General features: G+C 47.5%; 1 protein-coding gene across 1 annotated transcript in view; it reads right to left on the minus strand.

Moving 5' to 3' along the window:
• The window catches only part of RNFT1 (ring finger protein, transmembrane 1), a 37,601-nt gene extending 17,414 nt beyond the window's left edge, over positions 1 to 20,187 (minus strand). The window contains exons 1-4 of the mRNA XM_081313486.1: positions 19,966 to 20,187; positions 10,886 to 11,304; positions 3,309 to 3,385; positions 432 to 532 (exon numbers count right to left, since the gene is read on the minus strand). Coding sequence (XP_081169612.1) covers positions 432 to 532; positions 3,309 to 3,385; positions 10,886 to 11,249 — 542 coding nt within the window. The 5' untranslated portion in view covers positions 11,250 to 11,304; positions 19,966 to 20,187. The remainder of the gene's footprint in view (positions 1 to 431; positions 533 to 3,308; positions 3,386 to 10,885; positions 11,305 to 19,965) is intronic.
• Between the last annotated feature and the right edge of the window lie 726 nt (positions 20,188 to 20,913).

Here is a 20,913-nt window from a genome sequence, read left to right on the forward strand (position 1 = left end):
AATTGAGCCCATAATTTCTGTTGCTCAGCGAGACAGTTAAGTGAATTTCACCCCATTTTACAACCTTCCTTCCAACAGCTGTTAAGAGAATCACTGCAGCTGTTCAATTAGCAACATGCTCGTTAAGTGAATCTGGCTTCCCCATTGACAAAAGGGGGTCACGTAACCCGAGGACTCTGCAAGAGTTATAAATAAGAACCAGTTGCCAAGCACCCAAATTTCGATCACAACCAGGGAGACGCTGCAACGGTGGGTGTGAAAAAACAGCCGGAAGTGGCTTTTTTCAGTGCCGTTGTAAACTACCAACGGTCACTAAATGAATGAATGGTTGTAAGTCGAGGACGACCTGTACCTTTTTTCGGGTCCATTATCGGGGCTCTGAGACAAGGGCAACCTGTGCCAATATGGGGGATTGGTCTGTGCTGAATTACCTGTAATGAAGTGACTGAGAGTAGAAGGTGTAATAGATGAGAACAGACGATCCCGCCAGGAACAACAGCAGCCACGCACACCGTAGCCTGGAGCACCTTTCCTGGAAGGGAAGAAGGTTAGGAAATGTCGGTCAATCGGCAGCCACACACGGGGCTAAACCAAGATGCAAAGTGAGACACATGATTCCACTGGACCGGGATGTAATACGGCAGGGGTATCAAACTCGCCACGTCACGTCGTGTGCCGCGACGTATCACAACTTTTCCCCCCTTGCTGGGGTGGGTGCGGCTTCTGCGTGATGCATCCGGTCCACCGGCCGGCAGTTTGACACCCCTGGTATAGGGTCTCCTGCCTTGAGCAGGGGGCTGGACTAGAAGATCTCCAAGGTCCCTTCCGACTCTGTCATTCTGTTATACTTTTCCAAAATACAGGTAGCCCCTCAACTTACGGCCACAACTGAGCCCAACATTTCTGTTGTTAAGTGAAACGTTTGTTCAGTGAATTTTGCCCCTTTTTACGACCTTCCTTGACGCAATGGTTAAGGGCGTAAGACAGCTGTGAAGTGAATCTGGCTTCCCCACTGACTTTGCTCGTCAGAAAGTTGCAGAAACGGATCACGTGACCCCGGGACTCTGCAACCGCCATAAATATGAGTCCCTTTCCAAGCGTCTGAATTTTGACCACCTGACCATGGAGATGCAGCAATGGTCTTAAGTGTGGAAAAAACAGCCGTAAGTCATTTTTTCCCCCAGTGCCGTTGTAACTTCGAACGGTCACTAAATGAACTGTTGTTAAGTTGAGGAATACCTGTAAAACATTTCAATAAAATTCTGAACTCAAAACAGAAGTCCTCGGAATACAGGCAAGTCCTGGATTTACAACAGTTCATTTAGCGACTGTTCAAAGTTACCAAGGCACTGACCAAAGTGACTCGGGACTGTTTTTCACACAACCATGGCAGCATCCCCCCTGGTCACGTGATCAAAATCCAGACGCTCGGTAACTGACTCACACTTATGACGGTCGCAGGGTCCCGGGGTCATGTGATCCCCTTTTGAGACCTTCTGACAAGCAAAGTCAGACAACCGTGTTACTAACGTAACAACTGCAGTTCTTCACTTAACAGCTGTGGTCCTCAAACGGGGTTAATTAGGCAGGTTGTTCCACTGGTTAATTAGACTCTCCATAGTTATTCATGGTGGACAGGTGATCCTTGAGTTACGACCACGACTGAGCCCAAAATTTCTGTTGGTAAGCAAGGCAGCTCCTAGGGGAGCTTTGCCCCACTTGACGAGCTTTTTTTGCCGCAGTTGTTAATGCGAATCACTGCTGTTGTTAAGTGAATCATGCGGTCATTAAGCAAATCTGGCTTCCCCCCCATTGACTTGGCTGGGAAGGTTACAAGCGGCAATGATCCCGGGACTGCTGCAACCATCGTAAATACAGGCCGGTTGCCAAGCGCCAGAATTACGATTCTGTCACCATGGGGACACAACGGTTGTTAGGTGGGGAAAACTTAGAAGCCCTAAGTCACTTTTTTCAAGGGCCGTTGTAACTTTCATGTGATCCCCACTTTGCCAGCTTTCTGACAAGCTAGGTCAATAGGCAAGCCAGATTCATTTTACAACCGTGTTATTAACTTAAAAATAACACGGAGCAATTCCCTTAATAACTGTGGCAAGGAAAGTCATAAAATGGAACGAAACTGTCTTGCTTAGAAATTATATTTTATAATTCTATCCAGGGGTAGGCAACCTTGGCTCTTTCATGACTCGTGGACTTCAACTCCCAGAATTCCTGAGCCAGCCATGCTGAGGAGAAAGGGAGAGGTTTCCATGCTGAGCCATGCTGGCTCAGGAATTCTGGGAGTTGAAGTCCACAAGTCACTAAAAGAGCCAAGGTGGCCTACCCCTGCTATAGACAAAGTCCTTATGATACTTTTGGTTATTCTTCTGATATTCTTCTATTTCTTGATTTTTCTGCCACGTGCCAGCTAAGACTCAGAACGGTTGCAACAGCATAAACAGGAGCCTCAGGTTCAAGTGAGGTTTAACTGGCCAGTGTTCCTTAAAATAAGCAACATATTCAGATAAATCTCAAGCTTAGTTTTGGTAAATAAAGGCTACTTTCATTTAGTGACCATTTGAAGTTACAATGGCACTGGAAAAAGTGCCTTCTGGCTACTTAACACACACACACACACACACACACACACACCCATTGCTGCATCCCCATGGTCACGTGATCAAAATTCAGATGCTTGGCAACTGACTCATGATGGTTGCAGTGCCCCTTTAGCGACATTCCGACAAGCAAAGTCAGTGGGGAAGCCAGATTCACAATTGTGTTACTCACTTAACAACTGCAGTGATTCACTAAACGAGTGCGGCAAGAAATGTCGTAAAATGGAGCAAAGTTTGCCCAACAACTGTTAAGTGAACCGTTTGTGGTCGTAAGTTGGGAACTACCTGTATTTCATATGTAAAATAAAATTAGTTTATCAGAACAACCCAGTGGTCTGCATGCATTTAATCTGACACTTCTCAATGTGTTTATCGAAGACAGGGGTCTTCAAGCTTGACCCTTTTATGACTTGTGGACTTCAACTCCCAGAATTCCTCAGCCAGTGGGAGTTGAAGTCCACAAACCATAAAAGGGGCAAGTTTGAAGACCCCTCATCTAAGACTCCCAGGTCAGTATTTTAAAAAAATAAACCTCATGTTTAAAAGAAAACCTCTTTAAAAAAATCTATGCTATTTTATAGCCTGGTAGAACAAAAGTTAAAACCACATACTTCTGTTCAGAATGTATCGATCTCCTGAGTGAAATTAAGCTTTAAAAATACTTACAACCGCGCTGGAGGAACTGATACTTACTCTTAGGAAAACCTGATTTACAATGGCTTTGTTTGAATACATAAAAGTTGTGAGCAGTCCCATTCCCAGAGAAATGCCTGTTAGGAAAAAAGGGTCTATTATACAAGCAAAAAAAGGGGAGGAAAAATCAAAAGGAAAAAAAACAACAACAATAAAAGTAACAAAAAGGCACCAAACCAAAGTTTCTTTTAAAAAAAGAAAAGTTAAGCAAGAATTTGCGTGCGATAATATCAATGCTCTCCAAGGAAAGGAAATAAATTCAGATGACCTTCTATACACAGGGGCACTGCAGCCCTAAAGTGCAACAAGATCCTATACAATTAATCAATCAGAATCCTAGGGGTAGTGCCGAATTAATAAAGGGTATTTTTATAGCCCTCATAACAGAAGGGAGCGACCGATAAAGGAGAATATTTGTAGCTCAGGGTTGAACTGCAGGGTCCTTGGTGCTCTCCCAGCTTCGGTCTTTTCCTGCAGTCGTTTCGTTACCCAACTAGCTAACATCATCAGTGCCGGTAAGGCAGGGGGTCTTCAAACTTGGTCCTTTTATGACTTGTGGACTGCAACTCCCAGAATTCCTCAGCCAGGCACACGGGCTGAGGAATTCTGGGAGTTGCAGTCCACAAGTCATAAAAGGGCCAGGTTTGAAGACCCCTGCTGTAAGGAATTGTGTCTGCTTTCTGTTTATATAAAATGACAGCAAATCCGACTCCCTATTAGCACTGGTGATGTTATTTAGTTGGGTCATGAAAGGTCTGCAAGAAAACCACCAAGCTCAGAGAGGACCAAGGACCCCACAGGACTCCTCCTCCTCCTCTCCACAAACCCCACTCCCTTCTAGCACTGATGATGTTACCTAGTTGGGTCATGAAATGTCTGCAACAAAACCACCAAGCTCAGAGAGCACCAAAGACCCCACAGTCTTCATCCTCCTCATACCCCACTCCCTTCTAGCACTGATGATGTTACCTAGTTGGGTCATGAAAGGTCTGCAAGAAAACCACCAAGCTCAGAGAGCACCAAGGACCTCAGTTTTTCTCCTCCTCCTCCCGCCCCCCCCCCCACAAACCCCACTCCCTTCTCGCACTGTGTTAGGCATATGATGATAGCCTACATATTGGGTTGGACATATATAAGCCATGATGGTGTTGTAACTTTAAGAAGGTAATTGATCCATGGGCGTGAGGTTGCTCATGGCCATAAGAGGGAGCTAGAAACGTAGATTCTCTCTCTCACTGGATCTCTCTGAATATCTGAATTTGCTGATCGCTCTGTTATTGCTTTTTTGCTCTGTAGCTGCATAACTGTGTTTTTGACCTCTGGACCAATAAGAAGACTTTGTATTTTGGATTACTCCTTGGACTGTTGCTATTGTGTATGACCTGGACAGTTTATTTTTGACCGTGCATTTTTGTTCTTAAAGGTAAAAAAGGTAAAGGTTCCCACGCACATGTGTGCTAGTCGTTTCCGATTCTAGGGGCCGGTGCTCATCTCCGTTTCAAAGCCGAAGAGCCAGCGCTTGTCCGAGGACGTCTCCGTGGTCATGTGGCCGGCATGACTAGACGCCAAAGGCGCACGGAGCGCTGTTACCTTCCCACCGCAGTGGTCCCTATTTTTCTACTTGCATTTTTACGTGCTTTCGAACTGCTAGGTTGGCAGAAGCTGGGACGAGTAACAGGCGCTCACTCTGCGACGCGGCACTCGGGATTCGACCCGCCAAACTGCCGACCTTCTGATCGACAAGCTCAGCGTCCTAACCCACTGAGCCACCGCGTCCCCTTATTTTTGTTCTTACACCACCTCAAAAGTAAAATACTTTTTGTTCTTCACAACTCAGTCTGGCCTGATGGGGGATGCGTGGGGTTTCTTATTGTTATTTTAATATTTGTATTTACTGTTTTTAGTGGGCATATATTTAATTCCTTTTTAACTTTTGTATTTTTGTATTTTTTATATATTTGCCCTGTTCACCGCCCTGAGTCCTTCGGGAGAAGGGCGGTATATAAATAAAATTATTATTATTATTATTATTATTATTATTATTATTATTATTATTATTATTATTATTATTATTATTATTATTATTATTATTATTATTATTATTATTATTACTCTTGTGGTTACTGTGTGACTCTTACTGCTCTCAGTACCCTTCCTTGTCTGTGTAACTCTTTGGTAGCACAAGGAGACCTCTGCACAACAATTCTTAACACACTGATGGTGTTACCTAGTTGGGTCATGGAAGGTCTGCAAGAAAACCACCAAGCTCAGAGAGCACCAAGGAGCCCTCAGAATAGGATGAGTCGAACATTTGGGGAAAATACTTGGTAAAGGCAGGCTTGGAGGTGCCATGTTTTGCCTGCGGTTTCCTATCTAACCAGTTCTCCACCTTATTCCTCCCCGTCCCCTGGCAGCATTATGCAATCCACAAACAGGGTACAAAATGCAGGAGAGGGAGCAGGAACTCCAATTAGAACATCCCGTGCTCCGAAAATCAAAGCAGCATAATTAGAGCAAACGGCATGGTATCTGTGAAAGCCTTTGCATAGGATTTACACAACACAGCCACGTTCATTCCAACAGCGTGACCTCCGATCTTTCTTATGTAGCTTCACCTGGCTTTAAAACAAAAAGCAAAACAAAACAAAAAAAACCAAAGAGATTTGGGTATTTATTTGCCCAACCTGGATGCTTATTTTGAAACAAAATCTCTCTCCGCATTATGGTGCATGACAGGAGCCAGAAAGGAGTATTTTTATAGCAGTTGTTTTTCAACTGCAGCCACTGTTAAGATGTGTGGACTTGCAACTCCCAGCATTCTCCAGCCACACGATCTTAAAACCTGCTGAAGTTGAGAAACACTGTTCGATAAGTGTTCTCCTTGAAGGGAATCTGAGTATTTTGACACAACGGGTTCTCTACATCCTAACTGTGAGCTGAGAGCCCCTGTGTATATGGCAATAAAAGGACAAATTTAAAAAAAAATCTAGACGCTCATTAGCAATTCCCCCCCCCCAATGCAGGCACAGAACGTAAAACAAGAGGGGAAAAGGGTAGGGATGGCATTAAAAAGATGGATCCCCTCTTCCCTTCAAAATGGGGGAGCTGAACTTCAAGACGAAGCTAAGAACCAAACATCCAAATATGATGATAACAATAAAGTTGGAAGGGACCTTGGAGGTCATCTAGTCCAACCCCCTGCTCAGACAGGAAACCCTATACTATCTCAGACAAATGGCTGCCCAGTCTCTTCTTAAAAACTTATGCAAAGCTTAAAAATATAGAAAGATATGCCTCAAACCAGGGGTCTTCAAACTTGGCCCTTTTATGACTTGTGGACTTCAACTCCCAGAATTCCTTAGCCAGGCACGCCTGCCAGGCTGAGGAATTCTGGGAGTTGAAGTCCACAAGTCATAAAAGGGCCGGGTTTGAAGACCCCTACCCCCAAAGAGAAGCCAGAAACCGTCTGTTCTTCCATTTACTGAAAATGGGAAACACACAAAGATTGTGTTTCTTACTACAGGGAGTCCTCGAGTTACAACCGTTTGTTGAGCGACAAAGGTACAAGGTAATCCTCAAAAGTGACTTACGATTGCTTCGCATTTATATTCGTTGCGGTATCCCGGCGGTCACATGATCAAAACCCGGGTGCTTGGCAACTGGCATGTACTTCTAACAGTTGCTTTGTCCTGGGGTCATGTAATCACCGTTTGTAACCTTCCCAGCCAGCTTTTGACAAATAAAGTCAGTGTGGGGAAGCCCCATTCCCTTAACAAATGCATGGGTCACTTAACGACTGTGGCAGAAAGGTCACTGAATGAGGCACAGTTCACTTAACTGTTGCCTTGCTTAGCAACGGAAATTTTGGGCTCAATTTGTGGCTGTAAGTAATAGTAAGTTTACTATTTACTATCAGCCCCAATGTAAGTTTACTATTTACTATCAGCCCCAACTTAAGGAACGTACTAGACTGGATAAAGTCAATTCAGAGGAACTGGTATTAAAATTATTGGATCTGAAACAGGTTCTGTGACATCAGTTTGATAATGAAGGTTTTTGCCTCCCAATTATAATTGACTTTTTATACGAATATTTTCAAGAAGTTGTTAGTATTCTCTAACACACTTCCATTTACTGGTGACAAAAATGGGTACAGGTGATGCAGTTTTGGTCACCACGATGGAAAAAAGATGTTGAGAGTCTGGAAAGAGCGCAGAGAAGAGCGACAAAGATGATCAGGGGACTGGAGGCCAAAACATATAAGGAACAGTTGCTGGAATTGTGTATGTCTAGTTTAATGAAGAGAAGGACGAGGGGGGACATGATAGCAGCCTTCCAATATCTCAGGGGCTGCCCCAAAGAAGAGGGAGTCAAGCTATTCTCCAAAGCACCCAAAGGCAGGACAAGAAGCAACGGATGGAAACTAATCAAGGAGAGAAGCAACCTAGAACTAAGGAGAAACTTCCTGACAGTGAGAACAATTAACCAGTGGAACTACCTGCCTCCAGAAGTAGTGAATGCTCCAACACTGGACGTTTTTAAGAAGAGACTGGCCATCCATTTGTCTGAAATGGTATAGGGTCTCCTGCCTGAGCAGGGGGTTGGACTAGATGACCTTCAAGGTCCCTTCCAACTTTATGATGATGATAATGATGATGGAAGGTAATCCTCAACCTTCAACCAGTCCCTTAGCAACAGTTTGATCTTACAATGGACACAAAAAGGTACTTACGATCCGGAGGTTTTAATGGCCACCCCAATCCCCAGGCTGTAACCACAATTCAAGCGCTGAAAAACCAGTTTGCATTTATGGCTGGTTGCAGCTTTACAATTACCTCCTTTGCTTAAGGGGTGCTGCAAAATAGGTCATGAAATCAGGCCGGCCACTGATGACCTGCTTTACAGCCATCACAACTTTCAACCCTTGGCAGGCTGCAAGTTAAGTATCCTGGAGGATACCTGTATCCTTAAAAGTCTCCTTGAAGGGCGGTCTGGAAACATGAAATATCAATAAGAAAAGCTACTACAAGTGGGGGCAAAGAGCCGTGGGAAGGTAGATTCTCGGCATCACGAGACAAGATAGAACGACTCGCACATGGGTGAGAGCATAAATGAAAGCATATGACGCCATCGAGAGAGGAAAAGGACCGAAATGGAAATGGGGCTGATCGCATAGCAAGAAGAACTGACGGCAGGTGGACCAAGAATGGTCCATAGAATGGATCCCACTTGATTAAACCACCAGAGGGCAGGAGAAGAAACAACGGAGGGAAACTCATCAAGGAGAGAAGCAACCTGGAATTAAGAAGAAACTTCCTGACAGTGACGACAATAAACCAGTAGAACTGCTTGTCTCCAGAAGTTGTGGGTGCTTTGTTACTGGAGATTTTTAAGAAAAGATTGGACAGCCACCTGTCTGAAAGGGTATGGGGTCTCCTGCTTGAGCAGGGGGTTGGACTAGAAGACCTCCGAGGTCCCTTCCAGCTCTCTTCTGATTGATTGAAAAGCGTCCACGAAAGAGACCTAAAACAAGACGGATCTACCACATCAGCAAGTAGGGCTGGCCCAACTGGCAAAAGACAGCTCAAGGCTCTACGGCAGGGCTTTTCAACCTTTTCACCCGTTGTACCACTTTTAGGATATGGCAACATCCGAGGACCACCAGTCGCCTAGCAAGGGGTCAAAAACCTGATGAATGACCAAAGAAAAAAAAGGAAAAAAGTGATGAAGTACAGATAGTCCTCGACTTACAACAGTTCGCTTAGTTCACTTCAGATGCCAAGCATCTGAATGTAAATCACAAGACCCTGGAGATGCTGCCACATTCCAGCTGATCGGCGCTTCTTCTGGGCTCAGCAGATGTGCCAGGATCAGCGCTGAGCTCCAGCTGGAGCCTGGCGCTGATCCTGGTGCTTCCGCTGAGCCCTGACAGCCCCAAAGAAGCGCTGATCCTGGTGCTTCCGCTGAGCCCTGACAGCCCCAAAGAAGCGCTGATCCTGGTGCTTCCGCTGAGCCCTGACAGCCCCAAAGAAGCGCTGATCCTGGCGCTTCCGCTGAGCCCTGACAGCCCTGCAGCTCCAGCCGTCTGTTGCTCAGGCTTGTGCGGTGCTGCCACCGGTTCAGCTCATTCCCCTCCCCCACCACCACTTTTCTAGGATGGTCGCGTACCACCTGCCAGGTGCCAACGTACCACAGGTGGTACCCGTACCACTGGTTGAAAAGCCCTGCTCTATGGATTGGAAACATGCAGAATAGGCCTTCATACAGCAGTAGATAAGACGGAGGAGGAGGAGGAGGAAGAGGAGGAAGAGCAGGAAGAGGAGGAGGAGCAGGAGGAGGAGGAGGAGGACAGTAACCTTTTTCAGTGCTCCTGAAGGAGAGCTAACAAAAACATTATACAGCAGGACAAATGTTCTACTTTTCAACACTTTCGATGGCTTTGCGCTGTCCCCTGGTTTTGGTTTAGTCTGTGCATTAGTAGAACAGGAAAAACCATTTAGTAAGTAGTTAGTGTCATTTTTAAAATCAATTTTGGGTACCACAATTCAAGATAGATCTTTAAAAAAAAGGAACTTATTCAAAGGGACTGCAAAGCTGGTTTCCAGATCCTGATTTTTTTTTAAACTCCTCAGAAAAGGAACAAGCTCCTCTACGGCGGGCAGAAGCAAAACATCTTTGTTAAGTGAATTTTGCCCCATTTTACAACCTTTCTTGCCACAGTTAAGTGAATCCGTGCAACCCTCATAAATTTGAGTCAGTGGCATCTGAATTTGTATCTCGCGACCATGGAGAACGGTCACTAAACAAATGGTTGTAAGTCGAGAACTGCCTGTAGCTTGCATTAGGCTTCAAGCCCACAATACTATAAAATAAGATTCAGGTAGTCCTTGACTTATGACCAGGGAGCTTGGAATTATGGCCAGACGTTGTGCCAGTCCTTAAGCAGGTCACCACTTGACTGTGCCTTGTGATGTATTTTTTTTGTGGTTGTTGTTATGCAAACACGGTGGTCATTAAGCAAAACCATTGTCTTCAAATCCATTGTTTTGTTGGAAATTGGAAGGAAATGGTGGTTTGGGGCAAAAAAAAAAGTGGTCACATGACTACGGGAGATAAGAATGGGCGATGGGTGCCAAGCACCCCAAATCTGACCAAATGGTCCATCCTAACCTCGAACGGCCACTAAGCAGCTGATTGTAAGTCACAGACTACCTATACTGAGGATCTTTTAAAAGTTAAAAAAAAGGGTTTAAATCCATGTCTTAAAGCTGGTGGCCTTTGTGGTTGGAACGACGTGATTAGAAGCTCTTGGGGAGGTGGTCTCAGAAGCCCCAAATTGTCTATCAAAATTATGAAAATCAAGAGAGGGGGAAAAAAATAGATGGAAATATTAACTGGCACGCTTCCTTTATACAAAGTCGAATTTTAGCTGAGTATTTCACTGTTTTTTTTTTTAAGGCTTCAAAACTTCTGGTCTTGAAGTCCAGCCTGATCCACACCCAACTCGTTCATCACATTAAAATACACTTTTTTTTTAAACTGCTGTTTCCAAAACACCAAATAGGTTGATACGCTACCAATGATATGTTGTGCGAGAATTTTGAGGGACAAAATCAAGATGTACGGGATGCTCCTGTGCAGCCATTGAAGGAGGTACTTGAGTTCTGACAGAGAACTCTCCCTTTGTTCCTCTGAGCCGCTCGAGTGACTGCTTCGGACTTCACCGGGCAGCTGGCCGTGAGTCCCCAACCGAGAATGCTGCCTGGAGCTGGCATTTGCCTCGGGCTCCCCAACCGCCGAGCTCATCTGGATGTGAACATCCCCTCCGTGCTGGCAAGGTTCTTCTCCCAGAGACCTGGTGGCGTGAGGGCCCTGGCAGGAGGGGCCATGGTTGTGGCCGTTGTTGAGTCCGCTGTGCCGAACGTTCGAGTTGGATTGCATGGTACAGGGCGGGTGGGGACCTGCTTCCAAAATTGGGACTGGGGTGCGACGATTCCTAAAAGGAAGAAAGGAGCGGGTGGTCAGAAGAGAAGCAGCCTCAATTAGGAATGAAAGGTACCATGTTTCCCCAAAAATAAGACCGGGTCTTATATTAATATTTGCTGCAAAAGAAGCATTAGGGCTTATTTTCTGGCTAGGGCTTATATTCGGGGAAATACGATACTAATTGTGTCTGTTTGGCTGCTGATCTTAACTAGGGCTTATTTTTGGGGGTGGGGCTTATATTACAAGCGTCCCGAAAAATCAGGCTAGGGCTTATTTTCCGGCTGGGTCTTATATTCGGGAAAATATGGTACTAAATGTATCCGCCTGGCTGATGATCTTAGTAAAGGTAAAGGTTCCCCCGCGCATGCGTGCTAGTCATTTCCAACTGTAGGGGCTGGTGCTCATCTCCGTTTCAAAGCCGAAGAGCCAGCGCTTGTTCGAGAACGTCTCCATGGTCATGTGGCTGGCATGACTAGACGCCAAAGGCGCACGGAACGCTGTTACCTTCCCATCGTAGTGGTCCCTATTTTTCTACTTGCATTTTTACGTGCTTTCGAACTGCTAGGTTGGCAGAAGCTGGGACAAGTAACAGGCGCTCACTCTGTTACACGGCACTTGGGATTCAACCCGCCGAACTGCTGACCATCTGATCGACAAGCTCAGCGTCCTAACCCACTGAGCCACCGCATCCCTTTTCTGACGATCTTAATTGGGGCTTATTTTTGGGGTAGGGCTTATATTCGGGAAATATGGTACTCATTGTGTCTGTTTGGCTGACGATCTTAACTGGGGCTTATTTTGGGGGGTGGGGTTTTTATTAGGAACGTCCTGAAAAATCAGGCTAGGGCTTATTTTCCAGTTGGGTCTTATATTCGGGGAAATACGGTACTAAATGCGTCCATCTGGCTGACGATCTTAACTGGGGCTTATTTTTTGGGTTATATTAGGAACGTGACGACTGTCATGGCCTCCCCATGGTCACGTGATCAAAATTCAGGCACTCAGCAACTGGCATGTATTTAGGATGGTTGCACCGTCCCAGGGTCACGCGGCCACCTCTCGTGACCTTCCGACAAGCAGACTCGTGGGGGGGGGGAGAAAAGCCAGCTTCATTTAATGACCGCCTAATTCACTTAACAACTGCAGCGTTTCGCTTAACAGCTGTAGCAAAAAATAGTCGTAAAACAGAACAAAACTCGCTTAGCAACTGGCTGGCTTAGCCAGAGAAATGTGGGGTTCGATTGCAATCATAAGTCAAGGACTCGTGTAGGTGGGGAGGGGTCTTCGTCATGGGAGATTTTTAAGGACAGTGTGGAGAGCCGCTTCTCCGCAATGATTTTATTGGTTTTCCCACACTTTGAACACTTATTGTTCAATTTTATTTTAATTGGGGTTTTTAATAGCACAGGGTTGATTTAATATTTTTTAACTTGGCTTTTAACTTTTGTATGTTTGATTTTTAACTCCCTGTAAACCGCCCTGAGTCCTCAGGGAAAGGGCGGTATATAAATGCAATAAAATAAATAAATAAATAAATTTATTGGTCACGGCAAATCGCCAAAGCAATTTTTACCACCTGGAAACGCCCCCCCCCCCAGCTTTTAATGTGGAAATGAAACTCTGGAAATTGCCTCCAGCCCATTAAAAGGAGTTTCATTTTGGCGTTTACCACCCCTTTTCTTTTTGGCCTTTTGGTATTGTCCATACTTTGGCCACCTAATGAGAAGAAGGAAGGACTCACTGGAGAAGAGCCTAATGCTGGGAAAGGTTGAGGGCAAGAGAAGAAGGGGACGACAGAGAATGAGGTGGCTGGATGGGATTGGGATTTTTATAATTAATCTTTATAATTAATTTTAATTTTTTAATATGTATTAATTATTACGGGCATTATGGTTTAATCACTTTTTAATTTTTGTATTCTGCTTTTTATTATGTATTGCCCTGTTCACCGCCCTGAGTCCTTCGGGAGAAGGGCGGTATACAAATTAAATTATTAAATTATTAAATTAAATAAACAGAGACTGAGATGGATGGATGGAGTCACTGAAGCAGTAGGCGTGAGCTTAAATGGACTCCAGAAGATGGTAGAGGACAGGAAGGCCTGGAGGAACGTTGTCCATGGGGTCGCGATGGGTCGGACACAACTTCGCAACTAACAACAACAACCCTTTAATTAGGATCTGTTTTACCTACAGAAATGTATACACCATGGAGCAAAGATTCTGGAGAGCAGCCAAGGTTGGCGAACCCAAGCTCACACCCCTGCCCCGTCTTACGTGGCTGTAAAGGACATTTACAGGGACAGGGTGGCTCAGTGGGTTAGGACGCTGAGCTTGTCGATCAGGTGGTCGGCAGTTTGGCGGGTCGAATCCCGAGTACCGCGTAACAGAGTGAGCGCCTGTTACTCGTCCCAGCTTCTGCCAACCTAGCAGTTCGAAAGCACGTAAAAATGCAAGTAGAAAAATAGGGACCACTTCGGTGGGAACAGCCTTCCGTGCGCCTTTGGCGTCTAGTCATGCCGGCCACATGACCACGGAGACGTCCTCGGACAAGCGCTGGCTCTTCGGCTTTGAAACGGAGATGAGCACCGGCCCCTAGAGTCGGAAATGACTATCACGCATAGGGGAACCTTTACCTTTACCTTAAAGCAGGACTTTTCAACCTTTTCACCCATTGTACCACTTTTAGGATAAGGCAATATCCGAGTACCACCAGTCACCCAGCAAGGTGTCAAAAACTTGACCAAAAAAAAAAAAGGAAAAAAAATGATAAAGTACAAGTAGTCCTCGACTTACAACAATTCGCTTAGTGACTGTTCGAAGTTACAATGGCACTGAAAAGTGAATTATGACCATTTTTCACACTTATGACTGTTACAGCATCCCCAGGGTCATGTGATTTACATTCGGATGCTTGGCAACTGATTCATACTTATAACATTCAGTGTTCCAGGGTCATGTGATCAATGGCCCAACTTTGAAACTGTTTTAGCCTGAAACAGAGAGTCAGAGAGCTGCATCACTCTCACCATTTGGATTCTACTTTTACGCAGCTTGCCTTTCAAACCTCCGATATATAACAGAAAGGGAAACGCGCTGCAAAGGCGCGTCTCGCAGAGTCTTTCCCAAGCGACGTCTGCGCTCCACCGCTGCAGAAAAAGAAGTGCTGCGTTTCTCACCAGCGCAGGCAGCCCGGGTCCTGTGAGAGGACGAGTGGGAACGAAGCAGCCCTCGGGTCTGTGCTGCGGAAAAGCCGCAAGCGCCGGTGTCGCCTGGGCTCCTGCCCGGCTCACTTGCTTGCGGAAAAGATGATCCCAGGCTCCTGCCCAGCTCACTTGCCTGCGAAAAAAAGGCTGCTTGCTAAGTGAGCCTGGGATCAGCTGAGTCGCACTCAGGAATCGCACTCAGAAACACTGATCGGGGCTGCTGCCTGGCTCACTTAGCAAGCAGCCTTTTTCCACTTGCTTGCGGAAAATAAGCTGCTTGCTAAGTGAGCTGGGCAGCAGCCCGGGAACAGCATACTGAGCGTGGCTTCTGAGCGCGACTCAGCTGATCCTGGGCTCAGTTAGCAAGCAGCCTCTTTTCCGCAAGCGAGCCGGGCAGGAGCCCGGGATCAGCTGATTCGCGCTTAGAAATCCCATTCAGAAACGCTGATCCCGGGCTCCTGCCTGCTGAGACTCCGGATTTGAGCCGCGGACCAGAGGAGAACACCGCTGATCAGGTGGGAGGCTGGGAGTCCAGATCCGATGCCGCCGGCCAACTGGAAGTCCCGGCGGGCGGCCCCGCTGCTGCCAAACAGCCGGGAGCATCGGCAACCTTCTCTCGTGGCCGCCAGTCACCGGGGAGTGCTGGTGCTTTTGAGCAGGAGCGGCTGTCAAGCCCTGGGCTCCACGTACCACCAGCCAGGTGCTCGCGTACCACTACCACCTGTTGAAAAGCCCTGCCTTAAAGGACATTAAGCCACAATAAACCAGTTGGCCGGTCCTCTCTCACGGTTATGGAGAGCGAAAAAGCAGGGGAGATGACTTCCTTGGAAGAAAGCCATAAAAGTAAAGATAAAAATGTAAATAAGCAAAACAGGTCCAACAGGCTAGCGCCATGGTGGCGAACCTATGGCACGCATGCCACAGGTGGCACGCAGAGCCTTCTCTGTGGGCACAGGCGGCGTCGCCCCATTCCTAGGCCTTCAGCTGGGTTTTATAAAACCTTTTCGCTTTAGGCCTCCGCCGTGTGCAAAAAAAGAAAAAAAAGAAAAAAGGTTCAATCGATTTCAACTTCTCGCGGGGGAAAAAAAAGATCTCGCAAAGTTAGAATTGATTGAAGTTTTTAGTCCCACCCAGTCTGCCGTTACCACTGCAGCCACACCCACGCAATGTGCCACACCCACCCAATAGGCCACACCCACCCGGCACCCGACGATACATAAGTGGGTTTTGGGTTGCAGTTTGGGCACTCGGTCTCTAAAAGGTCGCCGTCACTGGGCTAGCGTTTATTTTTTGTAAATCCAAGATTTCCTGGGGGTGGAGGGGACAAACAAGAAGCCCTCAAGAGAGCAAAATCATAGAAAAGAGCCTTGGTGGAGCAGTGGGCTAATGCCTCCTTAAGTAACACCAGCTGCCTGCAATTAGTGCAGGTTCGCATCCCACCAGGCTCAAGGTTGACTCAGCCTTCCATCCTTCCGAGGTAGGTAAAATGAGGACCCAGATTGTTGGGGGCAATAAGCTGACTTTGTAATAATGCTGCTTGGGGAGGGGGGGGCGAAAGCCCTAATAAGCAGGCATATACATAGAATTGAAGGCTATTGCTAAGCACATTGATTTGTGCTTCTTAGATTGTAAGCTGCCCTGAGTCTTCGGAGAAGGGCGGGATATAAATGGGATTAAAAAAAAAAGAATCACCTGGCTGGAAGGGACCTTCTTTTATTGTATCCTGCAGAAACGGCTGACCAGTACTTTCTGAATGACCCTCCCTGTTCATACCATAAGCCAAAGCACGTGATATGGTTTTAACTAGGGTTTGTTGAGTAAGCCACAACTGGGTGAATTGACATAGCACACCGAGATACAAATTACAGTTTATTAACTACAATCGGCAAGCCCTAAAATGTTGGGAAGGGGGAACAAGCCAGAATGATAAAACGAGATCAGACAAACTCCTGGAGAACACAAAGTTTCTCCGCTCTGCAAGAAAAATGTAAGCAATTTGGAGCTATAAAGAGATTTGGGATTACAATTCCCGTTTGAGACAAATAGCAAAGAACTTTTCCCCAAATCTCCATTTCAGACGCCAGCGTTACTGAAAAAAATAGCATTTCAGAAGTTGGGAGGTGACCAGCTACCAATCTCTTTACCCTCTCCTCCAAATTGCGGGGGGTGGGGGGTGGGAGAGGGGGGTAATGCTGTTCCACGGGATCGCCTTGCAAGGCACACTGTCCTCCTGCTTGAGCAGGAGGTTGGACTAGAAGACCTCAAAGGTCCCTTCCAACTCTTGTTACTCTGTTAGCTGTTAAGCGAATCGCTGCAGTTGTTAGTCACACGGTTGTTAAGTGAATCCGGATTCCCCATTGAGTTTGCTTGTCAGAAAGCTCACAAAAAGTGATCCCGTGATCCCAGGGTACTGTAACCATCATAAATACATGTGTCTGAATCTTAAATCACGCGACCACAGGGACGCAGCAACGGTCGTAAGTGTGATAAACAGTCGTAAGTCACTTCTTTCAGTGTTGTCATAGCTTCATTCGTTCACTAAATGAATGGTTGTAAGTTGAGGGCTACGTGTATTCAGCCCGGTTTTACACAATCAACAATGGAGAAGGAAATTAAACGAAGTGTTTTCCGGAGAAAGAGATTAATCACCACTCGTATTGTGACAAACAGAACACTAATAATAATAATTCTCCCCGTCCTCTTCAGCGCTAAGGCTCAGTCTCCAGTCCTGTTTGGAAGGCAAGGAATGACTGGCCCAACCAGAGCAGCAGGAACTACAATGCCCCTAAGCAGAGGCAGAATCCAGGCAGGTCCTGGCTACAAAAATCCGTCTTCCCAAAAAGCAACGTTGGGCTGATGCTTCTCTTCCAGTCCTCTGAAGCAAATTAATTAACCAGAATGTCAAGTCATTTAAAATGTCAGGACTCCTTTGAGGCCAGTTCCAGGTCCTTTCCAGGACATGGCTGGACTCATTCGTGGCTGGCGGGGGGGGGGGCTGATACAAGGGCCAGTGGATTTCCGGGTTTAGACCTGGGTTTCCCAACCTTGGCCACTTTAAGATGGGTGGACTTCAGGTCCCAGAATTCCCCAGCCAGCATTGCTTAAAGATGGGTGGACTTCAGGTCCCAGAATTCCCCAGCCAGCATTGCTTTAAGATGGGTGGACTTCAGGTCCCAGAATTCCCCAGCCAGCATTGCTTTAAGATGGGTGGACTTCAGGTCCCAGAATTCCCCAGGCAGCATTGCTTTAAGATGGGTGGACTTCCACTCCCAGAATTCCCCAGCCAGCATTGCTTTAAGATGGGTGGACTTCCACTCCCAGAATTCCCCAGCCAGCATTGCTTTAAGATGGGTGGACTTCAGGTCCCAGAATTCCCCAGCCAGCATTGCTTTAAGATGGGTGGACTTCAGGTCCCAGAATTCCCCAGCCAGCATTGCTTTAAGATGGGTGGACTTCAGGTCCCAGAATTCCCCAGGCAGCATTGCTTTAAGATGGGTGGACTTCCACTCCCAGAATTCCCCAGCCAGCATTGCTTTAAGATGGGTGGACTTCAGGTCCCAGAATTCCCCAGCCAGCATTGCTTTAAGATGGGTGGACTTCCACTCCCAGAATTCCCCAGCCAGCCTGGGGGACGGCTGGGGGATACTGGGAGTTTATTTATTTATTTATTTATTAAATTTTTATACCGCCCTTCTCCCGAAGGACTCAGGGTGGTGTACAGGGCAATAAATATTAAAAAAACAAAATACAAACGTTAAAAAACAATTAAATAATTTATGCCCGATATATACAATAGTTAAAACCATATTAAAAACCCAACCCCAAACCCATCAGACCAGGCCGGATTGCTCAAATAAATAGGTTTTTAGATCCCGCCGGAAGGAGCGAAGGTCGGGGGCCATCCGGAGCTCAACCGGCAAGCGGTTCCACAGGTCTGGCGCGCCCACAGAGAACGCTCTCCCCCTGGGGGCCACCAGTCGACATTCTTTGATTGGAGGCACCCTGAGGAGGCCCTCCCTGTGGGAGCGCACTGGACGGAGGGAAGTTGATGCCGGCAGCAGGTGCTGCCGTAGGTAATCCGGACCCATGCCATGTAGGGCTTTGTAGGTCATTACCAGCACCTTGAATCTCACCCGGAGGGCAACCGGCAGCCAATGCAGCTCGCGGAGCAAAGGTGTAACATGGGAGTATCGGGAGACTCCCAACACAACTCGCGCGGCTGCATTCTGCACCAGCTGGAGCCTCCGAGTGGTCTTCAAGGGCAGCCCCACGTAGAGAGCATTGCAGTAGTCCAAACGAGAGGTCACGAGCGCATGAGTGACTGTACGCAAGGCATCCCGGTTCAGATAGGGCCGCAACTGGCGCACCAGGCGAACCTGGGCAAAGGCCCCCCTGGTCACGGCTCCTATATGATCTTCTAAAGAGAGCTGTGAGTCTAGGAGGACCAAGTTGCGCGCCCTATCTACGGGGGGGCAATAGCTCACCCCTCATAGCAAGAGATGGAGTAATCTGAATTTCCCGGGATGCCGGCACGCACAGCCACTCAGTCTTGTCAGGGTTGAGCCGAAGCCTGTTCCTCCCCATCCAGACCCGGACCGCCTCCAGGCAGCGGGACATCACGTCGAAGGCATCACTGGTGTGGTTTGGGGTCGAAATAAAAAGCTGGGTATCATCAGCATACTGATGATATAGGTAAAGGTAAAGGTTCCCCCGCACATGCGTGCTAGTCGTTTCCGACTCTAGGGGCCGGTGCTCATCTCCGTTTAAAAGCTGAAGAGCCAGCGCTTGTCCGAGGACGTCTCCGTGGTCATGTGGCCGGCATGACTAGACGCCAAAGGCGCACGGAACGCTGTTACCTTCCCACTGTAGTGGTCCCTATTTTTCTACTTGCATTTTTACGTGCTTTCGAACTGCTAGGTTGGCAGAAGCTGGGACGAGTAACAGGCACTCACTCTGTTACACGGCACTCGGGATTCGACCCGCCAAACTGCCGACCATCTGATCGACAAGCTCAGCGTCCTAACCCACTGAGCCACCGCGTCCCTGATGATATACCCAACTCCAAAACCACGAATGATCTCACCCAGTGGCTTCATATAGATGTTGAACAGGAAGTTGAAATCCACCCATCTTCAAACAGCCAATTTTAGAAAACCCCGGTTTGGATTACAGCGGGATTACCTGGTGGTCTCCCATCCGCCCACTCTTTCCTAACCTCCGCGATATCAATCCAGGCTAAGCTCTCCTCTCCCCACCGACAACAGGCAACTTCCCACCCACCCCACGCAGCGCCTTCTCCAGGGCAGCCCCCGCGCAGGGGATGATGGGAGTTGTAGTACGACACGTCGCGAAGCCGACGGGATGGGATTTTTTTTGGGGGGGTGGGAAGGCAAAGGCTCCGCCACCCGCCGTCCGCTTTCCCGCCGGCGGCGGCGGCCCTTCCCGCCCCGCATTCCCGCCACCCACCTCTCATAGCGGGCCGGAGTTTCATGGCGAGGCCGGTCGTGGCGGCCCGGGCCTCGCCTCCACCTCCATGGCAGCCGCGAGGGCGGCTCACCGAGCGCCAGTCTCCGACGGGAGCGAGCCAGCCAGCGACCGAGGACCAGCCGCCTTCCACTACCGGCCCCGTGGAGGAAGAGGAGTGGCCGCGGCGGCCGGAGGAGGAGAAAAGCAGGCCGAGAGAGCTGGTCGCCACGGCAACAGGGGCGGCGCCGCCGAGGGGGGGCGGGACTGAGGGCGGTGCCGGCGCCGAAGGGGGGGCGGGACTCTGGGCGGTGACGCGGTGACGCGAAGGGGCGGGGTTAGGGGCGGCGCGCGTGCGTGTGGAGGGGGCGTGTCTTGAGTCCCGCTGACCTGTTGCTTCTCTGTTGCTGGGTGAGAAGCGGGGCTGGTCTGGATTCGGGTTATTTTGATGGCGGCTGGTTGGCCGGAGTAATTAATGATTCCTCAGGGACTTTATAAGTTCATAAATAAAAGAACAGCACGTTCAGAATGAAGGTTCTCCAAACCTTCTATTTCTATCCTTACCCTATTCCAGGGGTAGGCAACCTCGGCTCTTTTATGACTCATTGGACTTCAACTCCCAGAATTCCTGAGTCAGCATAGCTGACTCAGGAATTCTGGGAGTTGAAGTCCATGAGTCATAAAAGAGCCGAGGTTGCCTACCCCATTCAGCCATAGTTTCATTCCATACAGCATTAACCAAATATTTTGTCTTTTTTAACTATTTCAAATCCAGTTAGTTCTTCTAAAACCACCTTTTGTTCTGTGGTCATATTTTTAGACAGTATTTTAGTTTTTTGCGTATTTATCTTAAATCCAGAAACTTTTCTGTATAACAATATTATCTCCATCAAATCTACAACTGAGTAAGTCGGTTGACTTAATGTAATAATCAGGGCTTTTTTTCTCATA

This window comes from Vipera berus (assembly GCF_964194415.1).
Source record: "Vipera berus genome assembly, chromosome: 1".
Taxonomy (NCBI): domain Eukaryota; kingdom Metazoa; phylum Chordata; class Lepidosauria; order Squamata; family Viperidae; genus Vipera; species Vipera berus.